The 18940-nt window shown below is 38.6% G+C and overlaps 2 protein-coding genes across 4 annotated transcripts; both read right to left on the bottom strand.

Annotated features, from left to right (window-relative positions):
• Nucleotides 1-76: 76 nt before the first annotated feature.
• On the bottom strand, nt 77-6337 carry LOC127450744 (uncharacterized). Of its 2 annotated transcripts, none has more exons than XM_051715071.1 (4): nt 5892-6337; nt 5367-5711; nt 2408-2648; nt 77-1456 (listed from the first exon to the last, which is right to left on the bottom strand). In XM_051715071.1, exons 2-4 carry the CDS (start codon nt 5658-5660, stop codon nt 735-737), a joined length of 1257 nt encoding a protein of 418 aa, XP_051571031.1. In that variant the 5' UTR covers nt 5661-5711; nt 5892-6337; the 3' UTR covers nt 77-734. The 2 variants fall into 2 exon arrangements, with proteins under 2 accessions (XP_051571031.1, XP_051571030.1); XM_051715070.1 differs by having other exon boundaries at nt 5367-5660; nt 5892-6336.
• Nucleotides 6338-9251: 2914 nt separating this feature from the next.
• Nucleotides 9252-17057, bottom strand: LOC127450758 (elongin-B-like). 2 transcript variants are annotated; one of them, XM_051715094.1, is made up of 5 exons: nt 17050-17057; nt 16510-16683; nt 14899-15033; nt 10909-11017; nt 9252-10819 (listed from the first exon to the last, which is right to left on the bottom strand). In XM_051715094.1, the coding sequence occupies exons 2-5, from the start codon at nt 16510-16512 to the stop codon at nt 10707-10709; spliced, it is 360 nt and encodes a 119-aa protein (XP_051571054.1). In that variant the 5' UTR covers nt 16513-16683; nt 17050-17057; the 3' UTR covers nt 9252-10706. The 2 variants fall into 2 exon arrangements, with proteins under 2 accessions (XP_051571054.1, XP_051571053.1); XM_051715093.1 differs by lacking the exon at nt 17050-17057 and having other exon boundaries at nt 16510-16731.
• Nucleotides 17058-18940: the final 1883 nt, after the last annotated feature.

The raw sequence follows: 18940 nt of genomic DNA, 5'->3' as shown, positions 1-18940 counted from the left end.
ATAAAGGAATAGTTCACCCATAAATGAAAATTCTGTCATCATTTACTCACCCTCATGCCATCCCAGATGTGTGACTCTTTTTTCAGCTGAACACAAACTAAGATTTTTAGAAGAATTTCTCAACTCTGTAGGTCCACACAATGCAAGTGAAGGGTGACCAGATATGTTAAGGTCCAAAAAGCACATAAATGGAAGCATAAAAAGTAATCCATACGACTCCATTGGTTTAATCTATGTCTTTAGAAGCGATATGATCAGTGTGGGTGAGAAACATAAATATTTAAGTCCTTTTTTTACTATAAGCTCTCTTTCCTGCCAGTAGGTGGCTATTTGCATTCTTCAAATGCAAATCACCAAAAACAAAAGAATGTGAAAGAGGAGATTTATAGTAAAAAAGGACTTAGATATTGATCTGTGTCTCACCCACACTTATCATATTGCTTCAGATGACATGGATTAAACCACTGGAATCTTTTGATTACTTTTATGCTTTTTGGACCTTCAGAGTTCTGGCCACCATTCACTTGCATTGAGCTAAGATATATCTTTGTTTGTGTTCAGCAAAAGAAAGTCATACACATCTGGGATGGCATGAGGGTGAGTAAATGATGAGAGAATTTTCATTTTTGTGTGAACTATCCCTTTAAATTTAGCCATACAATGCTTTTGTTACATTAGAGTTTGAAATCGAGAGTGAAACCTACATCAAGAGTTTTATAATCTGTGTCAAATGCTTAATGTGTTTCTGCTTCCAATGCACTGTAAAGCAGCTTCACTACAGTGTCCCTCATTGTCACACCAGCTGCATTATCTTTTACCTCCTCCTCATTTTCTAATGTGTTTCTTTCTACCAGTCCCTTTGTGATATCCCCCATGTCCAGAAAGACATTGTTTAATATACAAGCAGTCAGAACCACAGCTCTCGCCCTATCGTAGTTCCCTATATCCAAATATCTCAATTTCTGAAATCGCTCTTTTAGGTCTGCTACGGCCTGGTCAAATCGGCCTAAATGAGTCGCCACTGATCTGTTGTAGAGGTTTTCCTGAGGGCTTCTACCCGGAGAAAATGGAGTGAGCATTTGCCCTGTGAGTGGGTATCCAACTCTGGCTATCAGGCAGGTCCCTGGAGGCAGCATCTCAGGGTGTTGCTGGAGTCTTTCAACTAATGCACTTCCTCTGGTTCTTTCTGAGCCTCTGCTGATATGGCAATAAATGAACCGGCCCTCAGCATTACAAACCAGTTCCAAGTTCAGCCATGAATCTGGATATGGCTCGTCCTTAATTCTCTTTGCTTCAGGAGCATCACATTCACAATCCTGTTTGCCAGTGGGTAGGCGGATGGGGATGCACGTGTCACCCAACACCCCAAACACTTGAGGAAGACCTCTCTCTTCCAGGCCCTCATTGCGACTCAGCCAGCTGGAGAAAGGAAGCAGGTGTTGTAGAGCCTTCTGCCCTATAGGGAGAAAGCCGACAACAGCTGTGAATACAAGTAAACTTACAAATTGACTGCAGTGAGCTGCTATTATGCATGTCTACTTGGGTCAAAACAATTAAGCTAACATACATACATGAGGCCCCAAAAATAATTTAGACTCTTAAGCAATACTCAAAATGTTTGGAATTGTTTTTGGTTAGGTCACTAAATTTACAATAGCACTTATTTTAAGAAAATATAACACAAACACACTTCTCAAGCAAAAACATTTTTTTTTAAAGTTTGTTTGGTTTCAAATTATAATTAAGACCACATAATGTTCAAAATTAAGGCAAAAAATGTATTGAAACACTTTCTGGTTGTCAAACTTAATGGAATATGTCCATAGTTAAAACACTCTGATAGGGCATATGTGAAAACTTTTGGATGGTTTAAATGCAGAGATGTGAATCTTATAATTATATAAAATCACTGACATTAACTCTTCTGTTGAAAGTAGTGCACTATTTGAGCAGTAAAGTAGTTTAATCATTGTTTTAGTGTTTATGGCATTATATCATTGTGTTTTGAAACAGTGAGTATTTTAATGTTTACAGATTGGCTCTATTCACTTTCACTGTAAGTGCCTCACTGTAACTAATTTATTCTTTTTTTAAAGAAAAGGAGGGGCAAGTCCAATTTTTTTTTTTTATTTATTTATTTTTTTTTGGTAATCAACGATATGCCACAAATACTGTCGATTGAGCTTAAATTGTTTTGAACCCGGAATATTCCTTAAGTGTGAAAAACCCCAAAAGTGTCCAAAACCATTTTAGGGGTCACAGTATATTTAATATATTTGTACATGACAACTAGGATGAATTATAGTACTCTGAGGCTGTAATTTATGCATTTTCATTGACTGCTGACGATTTGAAATGAAAAGGCCCCGTATGAGACAGACAACAGTAACTTATTAACTATAAATACCAGTAGGCCATTGGATGAATTTATCCTGAAGTGCGTTCACTCGTTCACAGAAAGAAAAGAAGATTCTATGAATGTTTCCCTTCTCCAGGTGGAAACTAGACGACACACTGCGATAGCTGATGCGCTTTGACAGGAGGGTGAGGGAAAGGAGGACAGTGTGAGACAAGGTTAGTCGAGCTCTTCCAGACAATCGGTTCTTGTTGTAGTTTGTGTCTGCGCTTTGCAGAAGACTGGTTACACACTGTAAAAGATGTGAAGGAGATAAGGAATAAATAGCACAACATGTTAATCAAATGTTTTTTTAATTTACAACATGTATTGTATGTATGTATAGCAGCCATATCACCCTGTAGCTCAAGACTGGTTGCCTACTGAAGCTAAGCAGGGCTAAGCCTGGTCAGTACCTGGATGGGAGACCTCCTGGGAAAACTAAGGTTGCTGTTGGAAGAGGTATTAGGGAGTCTAGCAGGGGGTGCTCACCCTGTGGACTGTGTAGGTTCTAATGCCCCAGTATAGTGATGGGCACACTATACTGTAAAAAGGCACCGTCCTTCAGATGAGGCGTTAAACCGAGGTCCTGACTCTCTGTGGTCATTACAAATCCCAGGACACTTCTCGAAATGAGTAGGGGTGTAATCCTGGTGTCCTGGCCAAATTCCCCCCATTGGCCCTTATCAATCATGGCTTCCTAATAATCCCCATCCATTAATTGGCTGTATCACTCTACTCTCTCCTCTCCACCAATAGCTGGTGTGTGGTGAGCGCACTATAGCTGCTTTTGCATCATCCATGTGGATGCTGCATACTGGTGGAAGTTGATGAGAGTCCCCTTGTTCACTGTGTAAAGCGTTTGAGTGTAGTGTCAGAAAAGCGCTATATAAATGTAACATTCATTCATTCATAAAAGCTAAAGTGTGTAATTTCTGCACCACTGAAACGGAATTACAAAAATAAACATTGTTTTCAAACAGCTTTCGAATATGCCCAACCCTGCTGTTGATCGAACAAACGGATAGTCCCGTCCCCATCTCACGATATTGGTTGGTCCTCTTGTGGTTCTTATTTCTGAAACTGTGCATCCTCGTTTCCTTTCCTCGCTTCCTAGCTCCTAACTTTTAGGAAAGGATGCAAGGAAAGGAAACGAGGACGGAAGTAAGAAAGCAAGATGGATTCGAAAATGGAATGTTCTTGCTCATTCACACGTCACTTCAAAGCGCCGTCTATGTGCTGCTTGCCGTTATGTTGTTGAAACTTGATTAATTTATATTTTCATAATAAGACCTAACAATTCAAGATGCAGTGTTAAAGTATGACAATTATGGTTAAAATGCAAAGATTCCTCATTTTGACAAAAAAGTTTTCCCCATAGGATGCTCCTGTGCTTCCTCACTCAAGCGTCCTCTGAAAGCTTCCTTCGTCTTGAGCTCCTTGTGGTGCATTAGACAATTTATACATCCTTAATGATGGAAATGAGGATGCACAATTTAAGAAATGAGAAGTATCCTGTATGTATCTATGGTTGAATCAGTGTTGTTGTGTTGGGCTGGACCGGTCACTCAAAACAAACAATGCCACAAAGACACATTGTTTACAGTTCTTCAGAAAATGAACCAACAAATGGCTTACTTATGGGGCTTTTCCACTGCACGGTACAGCTCAACTTGACTCGACCCTGCTTGCTTTTTGGGGGTTTTCCACTGTGGATAGTACCTGGTACCTGATACTTTTTTAGTACCACCTCGGTCGTGGTTCCAAGCGAGCCGAGCCGAGCCAATACTAAATGTGAAGTCAAAACCCTGCAGATCACTGATTGGTCAGAGAGAATCGTCACTACCAGCGTCACTGGATTTGCGACACGGGACATCAACCCGCTAATTTTAAAGTTAGCAACAGCGACAGCAGTATCATTTGTTCACACGACTTTCGAATTGTAAAAAGAAATGGCTGTGCACAAAACCATGCCATGGTCAATAAACGAGGTGCAGACGTTCCTCTAGTTGGTGACGAACGAAACGACGCGAAACGAAAAAGTCTTTCAGGAAGTGTCTCAGCTGTTGGCCGCACACGGCTACCACCGGACCTACCAACAGTGTAGGGAAAAGTTAAAAAAAACTTAAAAGTAACTACAGAACCATCAAGGGCCACAACAGCTGGAGTGCTTCAAACAGAAGAAAGTGGAAGTGGTTCGTACGGAGGATGGTACATTTTGTTATGTTAACTCTATATTCTGCTTGAAAGCTTCACTTTATTTAGTTGACCAGCTACTGGAAAGCTTGCTTCTAAAACAGCCAGGCCAATTTAACTGTTACACTTGTGTAAAATCACCATGCAACAACTGCTTTATGCAGCACAATTAGCTAGAAGCTAACAGCTATCAGTCGTGTAATTGTTTATGGTCAGTAATATTTGTGTCGCGTTTTAGATGATGTCACAGCAGTAGAGGCGGTGCAACTATGACGATCAGCCTATAATCCCACCCACGTTGAGGCGGCACTAAACTGCAGTGGAAAAGCAAGCTCAGAAATGTAAAGCGAGCAGAGTCGAGTCGAACTGTAATGTGCAGTGGAAAAGCGCCATTAGAGTTGTCTCTGCATATTAAGCTGGGATAGGGGAAAGCATCTTAACACCGAAAAAGACACACACTGCAGCTTTAAAGGGATAGTTCACCCATAAATGAAAATTCTCTCATCATTTACTCACCCCCATGCCATCCCAGATGTCTATGACTTTCTTTCTTTGGCTGAACACAAATTAAGATTTTTAGAAGAACAGCTCAGCTCTGTAGGTCCTCACACTTCAAAAAAAATAAAATAAAAAAAAATAATAATAATAATCTTCGTTTGTGTTCTGCAGAAGAAAGATAGTCATAGACATCTGGGATGGCATGAGGTTGAGTGAATGTTGAGATAATATTATTTTTTGGTGAACTATCTCTTTAAATATATTAAACTTAGCCTACCTGGACGGCGGGGTTTCCTTCAATTACATCAGTAACACAGGGATCCTGCTCAGATACAGGCTCTGACAGCTGAAGGGTCACAGTTTGCATCTGATCCTGTGTTAAATGCATTGAATCATCCTGTTGAGACACTTGCATAAACACAGAAGACAGCAGGTCAGCCTCTAACATTTCTTCTACTGCCCGATCCAGACGCTGATCAAGTTCCCAGTGAGACAGCGGCTCCCATTCAGACTGAACGATGTCCATTATCAATCGTCCTGCGGCCGCCAGAAACTTTCTACGGACATCCATCTAGATAGAATTGAAATTTTATTCCACTTGGAGAAATACGATCGAGTCCAGCTACAAATACAAGTGAAGCAATAATGAATGTTAAATCTATCAGATATGTCAGTTATATACAGCACAAGAACTTTGCTTCAATAATAAGCAACAAGGCTAGCTTTAGTGTGATTCAGTTCACAAATGTACCGTTGAAATTTTATTTAAGTAGGATTAGATCTTGAAACCTCAATTACTTACTGACACGGTTTGTTGATCACAATCAGAAACCAAAAGATGCAGAAGATATTTACATCGGCAGACTTTTGACGCACATTATCCTCTCCCTTCCAGTAGCACCTCTCACGCTGAGAGAGAAGGGACAACAGCGCATGCGCATTGCCAACAATTTTGATTGGTCCGCTCTCCGGTGCAAGACAGCTTGAGAAAATACAACACAGCTTTTCATTTGGTTATGAGTACGACAACAATATTAAAAGTTGTAAAATTGAAATGAATAATGAATGTGCATTCTGTAAAGATGAACCAGAAACATTATCCCACCTGTTTTGGAATTGCCATCTTGTTAAAAGATTCTGGATGTCTCTCAATTTATGTGTAGAAAAACAAATTACACTTTTTCCATTGAAGAAAACAATGTTTTACTTTATTTTCATTACAATAACAAAGATGCTAACCTTTCTTTTATAATAAATTTTGTAATTATTTATGGACTAATCTTTTTACATAAGTTGAAATGGTCAGAAAAGAAACCCAATATTAACTTATTTTTGATAGTTACAAGGATATTACAACATGATTAAACTTTGTAAAAATATTAAAGCCAAAAGATTTGTAAAGATTTTTAATTGGTATAATTTAACATAATTATATTTTTGAAACCCCTAACTGTTTGTATTGTCTTTATTTTTCTTTCTGTTCTCTGCATTCCGACATCGTGTACCACTAGTGTAGACAGATTTAATAATTATAATGTTCGCTTTCAGAGATAATTTAAACTAATCTTTTATAAAATATTGACATAAACTGAAGGAGCTGTCTAGTTCAGCCAAAGGCAGTTTGATTTTGTTGAAAAAAATAAGACATTAGACTAATCACTTTCAGAAAAATACCATTAGGCTACCACAGTACCGCAGCTCCTTGTACGCATATTACGCAGTCTGTGTAGGGCACCAACTCCCTAGGGTGGCACCATCATACGCTAGGGGCAGTAGTGTAGTCTAGGGCATACGCCCTATGCCCACCTATCTTTCAAAGGATTTTGTTTATGCCCATCTTAAATTAGTTATATTCAGGGTTGGGAGGGTTACTTTTGAAATGTATTCCACTACAGATTACAAAATACATGCTGTAAAATGTAATTTGTAACGTATTTCGTTAGATTACTCAAGGTCAGTAACGTATTCTAAATACTTTGGATTACTTCTTCAGCACTGGTAGATTTTTTTCACTTGTTTTGACTATAAAAACTCTGCCAGTACAGTAAGACAAAATACACATGTTAAAAATACATTCTCTGAAAAACTCAAATATCTTATGCAGTGTTGTTTCTAAAACAAATAAATCTAATTTATCTTGTTTTAAGGATTTTTAGATATTTTTACAGGAAAACAATACAAAAAGTATTATCAAGATTTTTTTTGATTATTTTTAACAAAATTTTTGCCCTAATATCAAAGGTCTTATTAGAAAAAAGAAATTATGATCCAACGTGAATTTTCTTGATAAAAAAATATGATCGGTGTCTGGTAACGTGCATGTAAAATGGCTAGAAATTGCATTTTATCTTAGCGTAAAGCTGACAATTTACACAAGGTTTATTTCTATTTCTTCTGCTCCAAACTTACTTCAAACTTACTTCTCTGTCTGCTCGTATGAATGTAACACATCATAAGAAAGTGTTTCACCGCTGTTCAAATGCACTTTGGATCGCATCATTTATATGTAAAAATGTTTTCTATCTGAAAGGACTAAATATTAAATGAAACAAATGACAATAAAATGCAAAGTAATCTCTTCAGTAATCAAAATACTTTTTGAATGTAACTGTATTCTAATTACCAATTATTTAAATTGTAACTGTAGTGGAATACAGTTACTTATATAATCCCGTTACATGTATTCCGTTACTCCCCAACCCTGGTTATTATATGATAAATATGGCCGCCAGAACAGCGAGGAGGCTTTTGACCCATAACTTTTAAATATACTGAGGTGATGACGCAGCACTGTTGAGTGAACTGTGATTATTATTATTATTATTTTCAATAAGTGTCCAGAGATTCTCTGCACCAGGAGGCGGGACCGCAACTGAAGGCACGGGCGAAAAAGACAGTTCGACTCAGCTGAGCTACCAATCAGAAAGTTCGTTTTAGAGGCGAGTGGATATTTTTTTAACCAATCATATTTCCCGTTTCAATAAGGGGCGGGACATGAAATTCTAAACGCGTGCGTCTGCAACGCTGCAGTCTCCTTTATTTTGCGCTGTGGATTTACTTCGCTGCTAAAAGTGAAAATATTAATGCTTGTAAATAAAAACTTGTGCTATTAAACTTAAAGAAAATACTGACTGTCACTGAAACCGAGCTAGTTTTTTTTTATGCTCTTTGCAGATGACAAGTTGTCCGGTAATTGTATCAAATGTAATTTTTTCTGTCTTTTACTGCTGTCAGTGATGCCTTTTTATCTCGTGATATCAAATCATCTTAATTTATATTTCTTAACAGGAAAGTTATTTTACTATACACAGATATGAACATTTTTGTACACAGTTAAAACAAATAGCCTAATAAGATAAGAAGTAATATAAAATACATGTTAACGTGAACATTACTACACTCAGTCTTTAACTACAATGCTTAACCGTTTATTTTGTATAAGGTTATGTTTGTATTAGTTTATTAATTAAAGTATAAAGCCCGTTTTACTTGGGGGATCCTCGATAAAATCACAGTATGCCCACCTCTTTAATCACTGCTACACCACTGCCTAGGGGGGCACCAACATACCTTAGGGGGCACCAGAAACTCCACCGGCTGCCTTTGCATGTTATACGTTATTCACAGTCGATCACCTCGCACTTTCTCTTCGCGCCTTCGCACCGTGCACCACGTTACCAGGGTAATGCCATAGTACTGAATGATTGATCATGTTCATATTTCATGATACTGTCTTGGTATTCCAAGGTACTTTAAAAATACCATGGTTTTACTATGACACATGTCATAAACATGGGGTTATCACAGACCATGTCTGAAAGTAAATAAACAAGTGTATTACCATGGTGCTTTTTGTGAGAAATATAACAGAATAGGCTATTATTTGTGATAAAGAAAAAAAGAAGAAAAAATAGGTACAGTATATACATACAAGAAAATGGTTAAATACTCAAAAAAGCAAAGAATTTCAAGAAGCAAAGTATTTATAATGACTAATTATATATATATATATATTTGTCCTTCCGCCCCTGTCACTGCTAAGGTCTGTGCACGTCACTGTTTCTTTGTACTGTCTAAATTGATGTTGCAACTTGTTTAACTTGCCTATTGTTTAAAGAAAAAAGAACAACAAAAAATAAACAGACATTGAATATTAGACAAGTTATGAAAGAGGGCAGATTTTAATGTTCATTTCAACGCAGTTACAGATTGCAGCATGGTTTCTTTTCAGTTTATTTGTCAACTTTTGTTGCAATAGCACTGTGAAGGAGTACTGCCATCTCTGAAAAGAATGAGGGTAAATTCTCAAAAACATTAGTTTTTGGGGATGAAACACAATATCAACGTTTGTGTTTTCGTTAAACATTCACTTGTTTAAGCAACTATGCCCAAAGGCTTCATTCGTACTGATGTTTAAATTTTTAAGTTAGTCTTTCCACCATTTTTAAAAATGTCACACACTCTCTCGCACACGCGCGCTCTCTCTGTCTCTCACACGCACACGCGCTCGCTCTCTCTCTCTCTCTCACACGCACACGCGCTCGCTCTCTCTCTCTCTCACACGCACACGCGCTCGCTCTCTCTCTCTCTCACACGCACACGCGCTCGCTCTCTCTCTCTCTCTCTCTCTCACACGCACACACACCTGATTTAATTACAAAATCAGGGAATTCCACAAATGTCAATCCTTCAGCATTAAAACTAATTTTCAAAAAAAGAAAGGAGCAGACACAAACTCCAACACAAAATTGTAAAGAAAAGCAAAACACACTTCAAGAAGCAAGGACACAAGTGGAAAAATGTATTTACAATAAAACCACTGTTTCTCAGAATTCATCTTAATCATGTGCCGTGTACTAATATGCAGGTATAACCTGACTGCATCCATGCCCATTCTGATTTTCAGCAAGTTCCACGTCCATTTACTCTATAGTAAGTCGGTAACATAAAACTGTTCAGCCAGTGGCCTTTGCGCCCAGATAAAATTATGACAGATCTAAATAAGAATAATTATAATATCAATACTCATTAACAAACACAACAGCATACTGTAAATGCAATCAGTAAAGTGGGCATTTGTATAACCTTACAGCCACTAACACAAACCCATCCCCATCCCAACAGATCAAATCACACAAAAAGCACAAAACATTTAACTCTCCAAACATAACATCTACATTAATTAAATAAGAACTGGTTTAAATATTCTGATATCTTACCACCTTAGACAGGTGTCTAACAGCTGTCTGACCAATGAGTAATTTATTCATAAATGAGGGGAACACATTAACAAATCAAAATATGCCTGAAACCAACAAGGGCATTGTGATTGCTGGGTTATATGTAGATGAGCAGAGACTGAATTCTGGAAGGGTTTGCGACAATATCGTGAGAGTAAGCTACTAGTGCTTGATGGGAGGTAAGGAGTAACAGGAAAGCGATTCAAACACTCGAAAAAGTTACAATATCACATGGATCACTCTCACTCATGCGTCCCCCCTTTCAGCTAAATACACACCACCATCTTAAAACACATTTTGCTTGCTGTTCTGGAAACTCTGCACTCCTACCGCCTTTCTCTCGCCCTCCCTCCCACCCTTTATCATCCGTTCCTCCTTCACTGCACAGCTTGTTCATTGGCAGTGCTGCCCGTGTCTTGAGGCTTCATAACATCAGGAAGCTCAGGGGGGCTGGAGAAGGGTTCTACTCTCAGAGGCTCAAAAGCATCATCTGTGATGAAAAACAAAACAAAAAACACATTATGCAAATGACAAAATATCACAGTGGGATGCAAGGCAAATGAAAGAACAAGGACTCACCACTGATGCGAAAGGCCAGTCCTACTGTGGCCGGAGCCTGAGGCCTGGCTGTCTGGTTTGTGAATCCAGAGTCTCCAAGAGTCTTACTATCTTCTAGCAACATGTCATCCTGGAGGACATAAAGAATACAGATTATAGTTTGATCTGTTTGAAGTAAAAACAGAATCACTACATTAAATCTTTGGACTGTACAAGGAGAGCTGTAAAGTTTTTCAGCTCATCATCAGACTATCTTCAGCCAGGTCTCCTAAGCAACCAAACTGGCCAGTTGGTAGGGAGGGTAGAGTCACATGGGGTAACCTCCTCGTGGTTGCTATAATGTGTGGTTCTTGCTCTCAGTGGGGCACGTGGTGAGTTGTGCATGGATGCCGCGGAGAATAGCGTGGGCCTCCACGCACTAGTCTCCGCAGTAACGCACTCAACAAGACACGTGACGAGATGCACGGATTGACGGTCTCAGACGTGGAGGCAACTGAGCTTTGTCCTCCGCCACCTGGATTGAGGCGGGTCACTAAACCACCATGAGGACTTGGAGCGCATTGGGAATTGGGTATTCCAAATTGGGTAGAAAAAAAAAAAATACTATAATTTATATATAAAAACCCTGCCCTCCAAAGACATGCATGCATACAGAGTAGATTGAAAACTAGGGTTGGGAATCGTAAGGAATTTTTCGATTCCTCTTAACGATTCTGGTTCCTTAACTATTCCAGCAATTCTTTCAGTACTTTTTTTTTTTTTTTAAAAGAATTATTTAGAAATGAGAAATGTGAATGTCTTATTGCATTTACTACCCTCTACTGTCTGTTACCATATAATGAGATCATTTCAAATCAGAAATACATTTAATACAGTTCTTGTAAAAGGTGTGTTTGCAGACTTTGAGACATAAATACAATCCAATAATAGATCCTTACTCTATTTTAAATAAAGAAATCTAAACCAACACGAAATGTGATGGCACATTTCATTAAATCATTATTTTATAAAATTCCACTTATTACAACAAAACTTGTGTATCTTTAACTATATATTGTCATATGAACAACCAGTCAGTAACTGCACTGCTTGATTTAATAGAGACACAGGTCATCATTAAATAAACAGTAACAGTTCCAGAGACAGTTTAAACTGTGATTTGTAGTCTAATGTTGTACTTCAGGCTTGTGAGACTTCAACAGTTTTTATTTAATTTAGAGTTGGACATTCATAACTTGCACATCAGTATATGATTACTTGTATACTGAAAGCACCATATGTTTTGCGCTGTTGATTCAAAAGAACCGGCTCCTTTGAATAATTATTTTGTGTATCGAACTGTACCGAAGCGCATATTTTTAGTAGAGGGCAGCGCTGCTGCAAAGATGCGCTGCTGGAAACACTGACAGAGTATTTAAAGGAATAGTTCACACAAACATGAAAATTTGCTGATAATTTACTCACCCTCAGGCCATCCAAGATGTATCTGAGTTTCTTTCTTCATCAAAACAGAATTTAAGACTTTTAGGATTTCATTTCAGGCCTCCTCTAAACGACGCAAGTGAACGTCCTCCATTTTTTTGACGGTCCAAAATGGTCCAAAACGGTCCAGAATAGGTCATTTTTGGGTGACCTATTCCTTTAAGGACGGTGTTCTAGCCACATCGGCAGAAAATTGCACGCTGGAGAACCGTTAACGGAACCGAAAGTCACGAAGATCATACGATTCCAGTATTTTTAAAGAATGGAACCGGTTCTGAACAAGAACCGTTTCTTGGTTCCCAACCCTGTTGAAGACCTCTGTGATCAGAGATTAAGCAGGTAAGCGATTGTGCCGTTTAATGACACTGAATATCGCTGTCTTTTTTTTTGTTGCTGAAGTACTAAGAGCACTTGCATTTGCTTGAAGTAACTTTACATTTCCAAGTCAAATTTTGGTTTTAAAATGGCCAAAAAGAAATACATTTATCTCAAAAAACAAAAACACTCTATTGTTCTTTTACGAGATAAAGGTTATTCTTTGCACTACTAACTTGAAAGAAAAAAGCAAACTGGATCTGACGAAGACAGAGAGAGCATTGGATGTCCCAGATGCACAACAATAAGTACATTAGATTCTCTAGTTTGAGAAACAGTCTCCTCACAGCTCCTAAACTGGCTGCTTCAATGAATAGAACATGCCAAGCACCAGTTTCATCTGCAACAGTGAAAAGAAGACTCTGGGATGCGTCTTTTAGACGCTTTTTCAAGGAAAAAGCCACAATTGAAACTGGCATAAGAAAAGGGTAGAATGCACAAAAGAATGAGTGGTACATAATTAGAAATGACTATTAGATGGATGAATCTAGTTTGAGGTGTTGAGCGACTGTTTGTGTATGGTCCCCGAAAAGTGTTCTACAAACCAGTTGCAAACAGAATGAAATTTCACCCAAATAATTTTAATACTGAATACAGCTAGAAAGTCTAAGTTGTCATTGCTGAAAGTGGAGAATTCGAATTAACAAAGTTTTAAGAATCCAGCATCATTTAAATAGGTAATTTGTAATGTTATCATTACTATAATGCTTGATCAATTTAAAGCATCCTTGGTTCAGAAAATTATAATTTTCTATCAAAAACAAAAATCATGGTGATTCTAAACTTTTAAATAGAAGTGTACGTTTTATTTTATATTCTGATTTCAATTATTTTTCTCACATTTTAGCTTTTTTTTTTTTTTTTATGTGGAATGACAAATTAATTGTAAAAGTACAAATAAATTTTTCCTTTAAATGTCATGAAATTGCATGTACGAGTTGCCACTGTTTGAAATTTCATGTCAGCTGCTTATTTTAACACAAATCATTCACAATGTTGGAACCTAAAAATAAAACAAAATTCCAAGTATAACAATTAAAGGAGAAGTTCACCCAAAAATGAAAATCCACTCATTTCCTCACCCTCATGCAATCCCAGATGTGTGTGACTTACTTTCTTCAGCAGAACACAAATTAAGATTTTTAGAAGAATATTTCAGCTCTGTAGGTCCATACAACGCAAGTGAATAGTGACCAGAACTCAGAAGGTAAAAAAAATTACATAAAGGAGGCATAAAACTAATCCATATGACTCCAGCGGTTAAATGCATACCTTCTGAAGTGATATGATAGGTGTGGGAGATTAAACACAACAATATTTAAGTTCTTTTTTTTACTATCAATCTCTACCTTTGACCAGCAGGTGACTGAATGTGAAAGTAAAAGTCAATTCCACACCAGAATGTGGAAGTGAAAGTGTAGATTTATTTGTGTTCAGCAGAAGAAAGAAAGTTATACACATATGAGATGGCATGAGGGTTAGTAAATGAGAGTACTTTCATTTTTGGGTGAACTATCCCTAAGTACTTGTATCATGAAGAAAGTACAGTTAGTGTCATAGCTGTCCAAATGTGATCGGCAAGGTCCAATGTGACAGCAAAACACCTCACTAGCATTTTCAAGTAGTATAATTGTTTACCTCTTGGTAAAATTACTTTGTGCTCCCACACGTATTCCATTTTGATCTACTCTTCTCAGTAGCTTCAATACAAACTGGATGTTTGACAAAATCTGAGCACTGAAAAGGTGCAGGGGTGAATAAAGTCAATAGGTTTCCCTGTGAAAGCGCAGAATGATTGACAGGCAGACTGTGCCTCAAAGTCTTTTGATTGGCTAAGCAGAAAAAAATAGGCCGTGGCCTGTGTCAGTTTTTCCCCAATGTTTACAGAGCCTAGGACTGTCAGAGAGAGAGAGAGCAGGAATATTTCATGGCACACAATTTGTGATTTCTGACAGGTATATGGGACCTTTTCTGCAAGTCTTTTCATAAAAATAAAAAACGCTTACAACAACTTCACCAGGGAACATGAACAATTTTAAAAACATCTTTTAAATGTCAATTTTAATTACTGTCCACAAAACCATCCATACTTTTCAATGAATAAAACAGCTACTGTATGTCTGATATTTTTCTACCAAATGTTAATTTGCTGACCTTATAAAGCTTCTGATCCTCAGGTGCACGCTTTAGGATGCCCTCCACAATCCGCTTCAGTTCATACACTGTGGTGGACTCCTTAGCATCTGTAAAGATGGTCGTTTTGTGACGTCTGATCATCAAAAAGACATCCTGAGGAAAATCAGGGAGACAATTAAATATAAAGAGATCAAATTAAATAACGAGGAAAAAAGCAGATGGTGAACAGCTGAATCCTATCAGCCACAACAACTGTGGAGATCCACACCTTAAAGGGGTCATGACATGAGGAATCAAATTTTACCTGATCTTTTCACTTATGAGGTCCTAGTAATATTAAAAACATACTGTAAGCTTCAGAACTCAACTTTCTCGTCACAGAAAAAGAGCATTTGTTGAAATCAAGCTGCCAAAACGACTCATTCCATTGTGATGTCACACTGCGGTAGACATTTGCATTCGACCGCCTCCACAACAACACCTCAATACCTACTTTACCTCATCACTTCAGTAGCTCCGCCCAGTAGTGGTGAGCAGTGAGATGACAAGTAAAAAGAGCAGAGAGCCAATCATAACAGTGGGTGTTTACTGTCAGGTCTTAAAGGAAGAGCAGCACCAAAACTGAGCGTTTCTGACAGAGGGTCAGAATGAGGGTGGAAAATCATCATGTTTTACAAATACATGACTGTTTTTTTTTTTGTGCGTGTGCAAATAACAACTAATTTTATGAGTGAACCTCAAAGAACATATCAAAAATATATTTTTAAATAAGGCATGTCATGACCCCTTTAAGGATAACGGTCATGAATGACAATACACAAATAAAAACGCTGACAGCTGCACTTGTGTTGAGTTGTTGTTGACTTAGTAACTGACTACACCCTAGGAAAAGCAACACGTTGCTGTGCTGCTGTTTGTATAATGTGCACAGCATGACTGAGGGCCGACTGTGTTACTATTTCTACCATTCAACGCGGCTAGAAAAGGAGAACCATAACTATCTGCGCTTCCAAGCAGTCTTAAAAACGAAGTCAAGCCATTTTCTTCTAATAGTGCACCAGTAAACTGGAGGTAGTAATAACAGCTTTTTGCCGCTGCGCTAGAAACAAGCAGCAACGAATCGCAATTCAATTGAGTCCACATATCCATTTATACGCATTACATTTATTATGCGTTAGATTAAATCACTGGACGTCCATTAGAAAGGCACAGCCCAAATGATCAATGACAAGACCAGCCCGCTCCTACATCAGAGAGCTGTCATGAAATAAACACCGCTATTAACAGCCCCGTTTGGATCCAGGAGAAGCGCAGCCCAACAACAAACAAAACAACACTGAAAAGAAGGGATCACCCATCGGTTCTTCGTGTTGGCTAAACAGGCCTTCCGTAGAGCGCAATTTACCGTCAATCTAATTAGTAACACAGTAAATTGGACGGATTTAGCAGGGAATGTTAGCTAGGCTGCTAAAAAATATTGCGAAACAAAGAGCTCTGTGACGCCTGGTTTACACGCGATAGCTACTTCAACCACCAGCTGGTTTGGTTACAAACCATTCACTGTCGAAATGGCAAACTACAAATCGTATAAATGAACTATACGCAAGGCTCCTTTCCTACCCAACTCACCATTTCTCTCGGTCTGTTGCGCTGACTTCTTCCACTATCCCACGCTGCACTGCGGAAATCAAAGCGCTCAAGCCAGTCCTCCAGAAGCCCAGATGTCTTTGCGGGAGCAGCCTGAACTCTTGTCTTTGCCGGTGGTCGCCCCCTACTGGAACCGCAGGGATAGAGCTGTTCAGGCTGTAGTCCAAAAACACAGAAGAGAATTAGCATTTTCGAGCCATGGGTTCCCTCTGGATTTTCCTATGGGTTTTTATAATGGTAGTTTTGGATTTATGAGTAAAATCACAGTCCTTCTCCAAACGTGATTTTTGAAGCCGCCATTTTGTGTGTGTGTGTGTTTAAAAGTTTGTTGCTAACAAGTTGCTAAAGAACTACAACGGTTTATGCTGCGTTCCATTCAGTAGGATGTGGGATATTTAGATTGGCTTGAAAGAGCCAACCTACTTATCTACAATTTAAACTAAATATTCTTCTTCTTCTGAAATTTCTAACACTAAGTCCTCCTAGAGCTTTCAAACTACATGCACCAAACTCGGCACAGACCTTTAGACTGATCTCGAATAGTGTGCTATATCTTTCCCACAGCGGACGATCAAAAATCGGAAAAATCCCATTCACTTACACTGATGGAATGTTAGGACTATTCAAACACAACTGTCAAAATTCAAATCTGAGCCACCAACAGAAGGCTTTAACATGCTTTAGGCTGCTCTTCTATCAAATCTCTCTTTCTATTTGTCTCTTAATATGCATTATGCCACTCTATCGAATCTTTATTTCTATCTGTCTGTTTTAATATGCTTTGTGCCACTCTATCGAATCTTTATTTCTATCTGTCTGATTTAATATGATTTGTGCCACTCTATCGAATCTTTATTTCTATCTGTCTGTTTTAATATGCTTTGGGCAACTCTATCGAATCTTTATTTCTATCAAATTTAATCAAGCTTAATTTGAATGACTGTTTTTACAATATTGCCATATCAAAACAATATTTCTATCTATTTCTTTCTATTTGTCCTTTTTTCCTCTCGCTCTGTCCCATCTATCTATCTGTCTGTCTGCCATCATTAGTGCACCCTAGCAACCAAAACCAATTGACTTCCATTAAAATTAGCTTAGATGGATATCTCCGGACCAGAACATCGTAGACACTTCCGGGTTGGCACATTTGACTCAAGCTAGCAAGGAGCCTTTTGAGTATCACCCTGGTAACTGCCTAGCAACCAGATGGGGTTACCCTAGCAACCAATTAGCAAAACACAAATCTCTGCACCAGAACATCATAGAGACTTCCGGGTTGGGTCATATGACTCAAGCTAGCGCGGAGCCTTTTGAGTATCACCCTGGTAACTGCCTAGCAACCAGATGGGGTTACCCTAGCAACCAATTTGCAAAACACAAATCTCTGCACCAGAACATCATAGAGACTTCCGGGTTGGGTCATATGACTCAAGCTAGCAAGGAGCCTTTTGAGTATCACCCTGGTAACTGCCTAGCAACCAGATGGGGTTACCCTAGCAACCAATTAGCAAAACACAAATCTCTGCACCAGAACATCAGAGACTTCCGGGTTGGGTCATATGACTCAAGCTAGCGCGGAGCCTTTTGAGTATCACCCTGGTAACTGCCTAGCTACCAGATGGGGTTACCCTAGCAACCAGTTAGCAAAACACATACCTCTGCACCAGAACATCATAGAGACTTGCGGGTTGGGTCATTTGACTCAGGGTAGCAAGGAGCCTTTTGAGTATCACCTTTGTAACTGCCTAGCAACCAGATGGGGTTACCCTAGCAACCAAGTAACAAATCACATATCTCTGCACCAGAACATCGTAGAGACTTCCGGTTTTGTTCATTTGACTCAGGGTAGCAAGGAGCCTTTTGAGTATAACCTTGATAACTGCCTAGCAACCAAGTAACAAATCACATATCTCTGCACCAGAACATCGTAGAGACTTCCGGGTTGGGTCATTTGACTCAGGCTAGCAAGGAGCCTTTTGAGTATCACCATGGTAAATCCCTAGCAACCAAATGAGCTCATCCAAGCAACCAAGTAGCAAAACACATATCTCTGTACCAGAACACTGTAGAGACTTCTGGTCTCATTCGACTCAGCGTCGTCAGTCTTTGAAAAGGTCTATATACCATGATTTATACACCGGTTTCTGCAGGCGTTTGTTAAACAAGCTTTAATATCATGTAATTAAGGAAATGTGACTCATTTATCGACATCACTTAATAAAAGTGAATGTTTATCACTAACTTTGTTTATCTCCCCGGATGTCAACATATTTCTGTGACGTCACGCACCTATATCTTGGAGAAATCGGAGCTGAAAATTTCCCACTTCGAATTCCGACATCAAGTGGTGTTCCACTGCACTTTTCCTACTAGGAAATTGGAAAATTCAACTTTCCAAGTTGAATGGAAT

Source organism: Myxocyprinus asiaticus, chromosome 13 (genome assembly GCF_019703515.2).
Source record: "Myxocyprinus asiaticus isolate MX2 ecotype Aquarium Trade chromosome 13, UBuf_Myxa_2, whole genome shotgun sequence".
Taxonomy (NCBI): domain Eukaryota; kingdom Metazoa; phylum Chordata; class Actinopteri; order Cypriniformes; family Catostomidae; genus Myxocyprinus; species Myxocyprinus asiaticus.
Note: the sequence above shows the minus strand (reverse complement) of the source record. Positions and strands in the feature narration are given on the sequence as shown.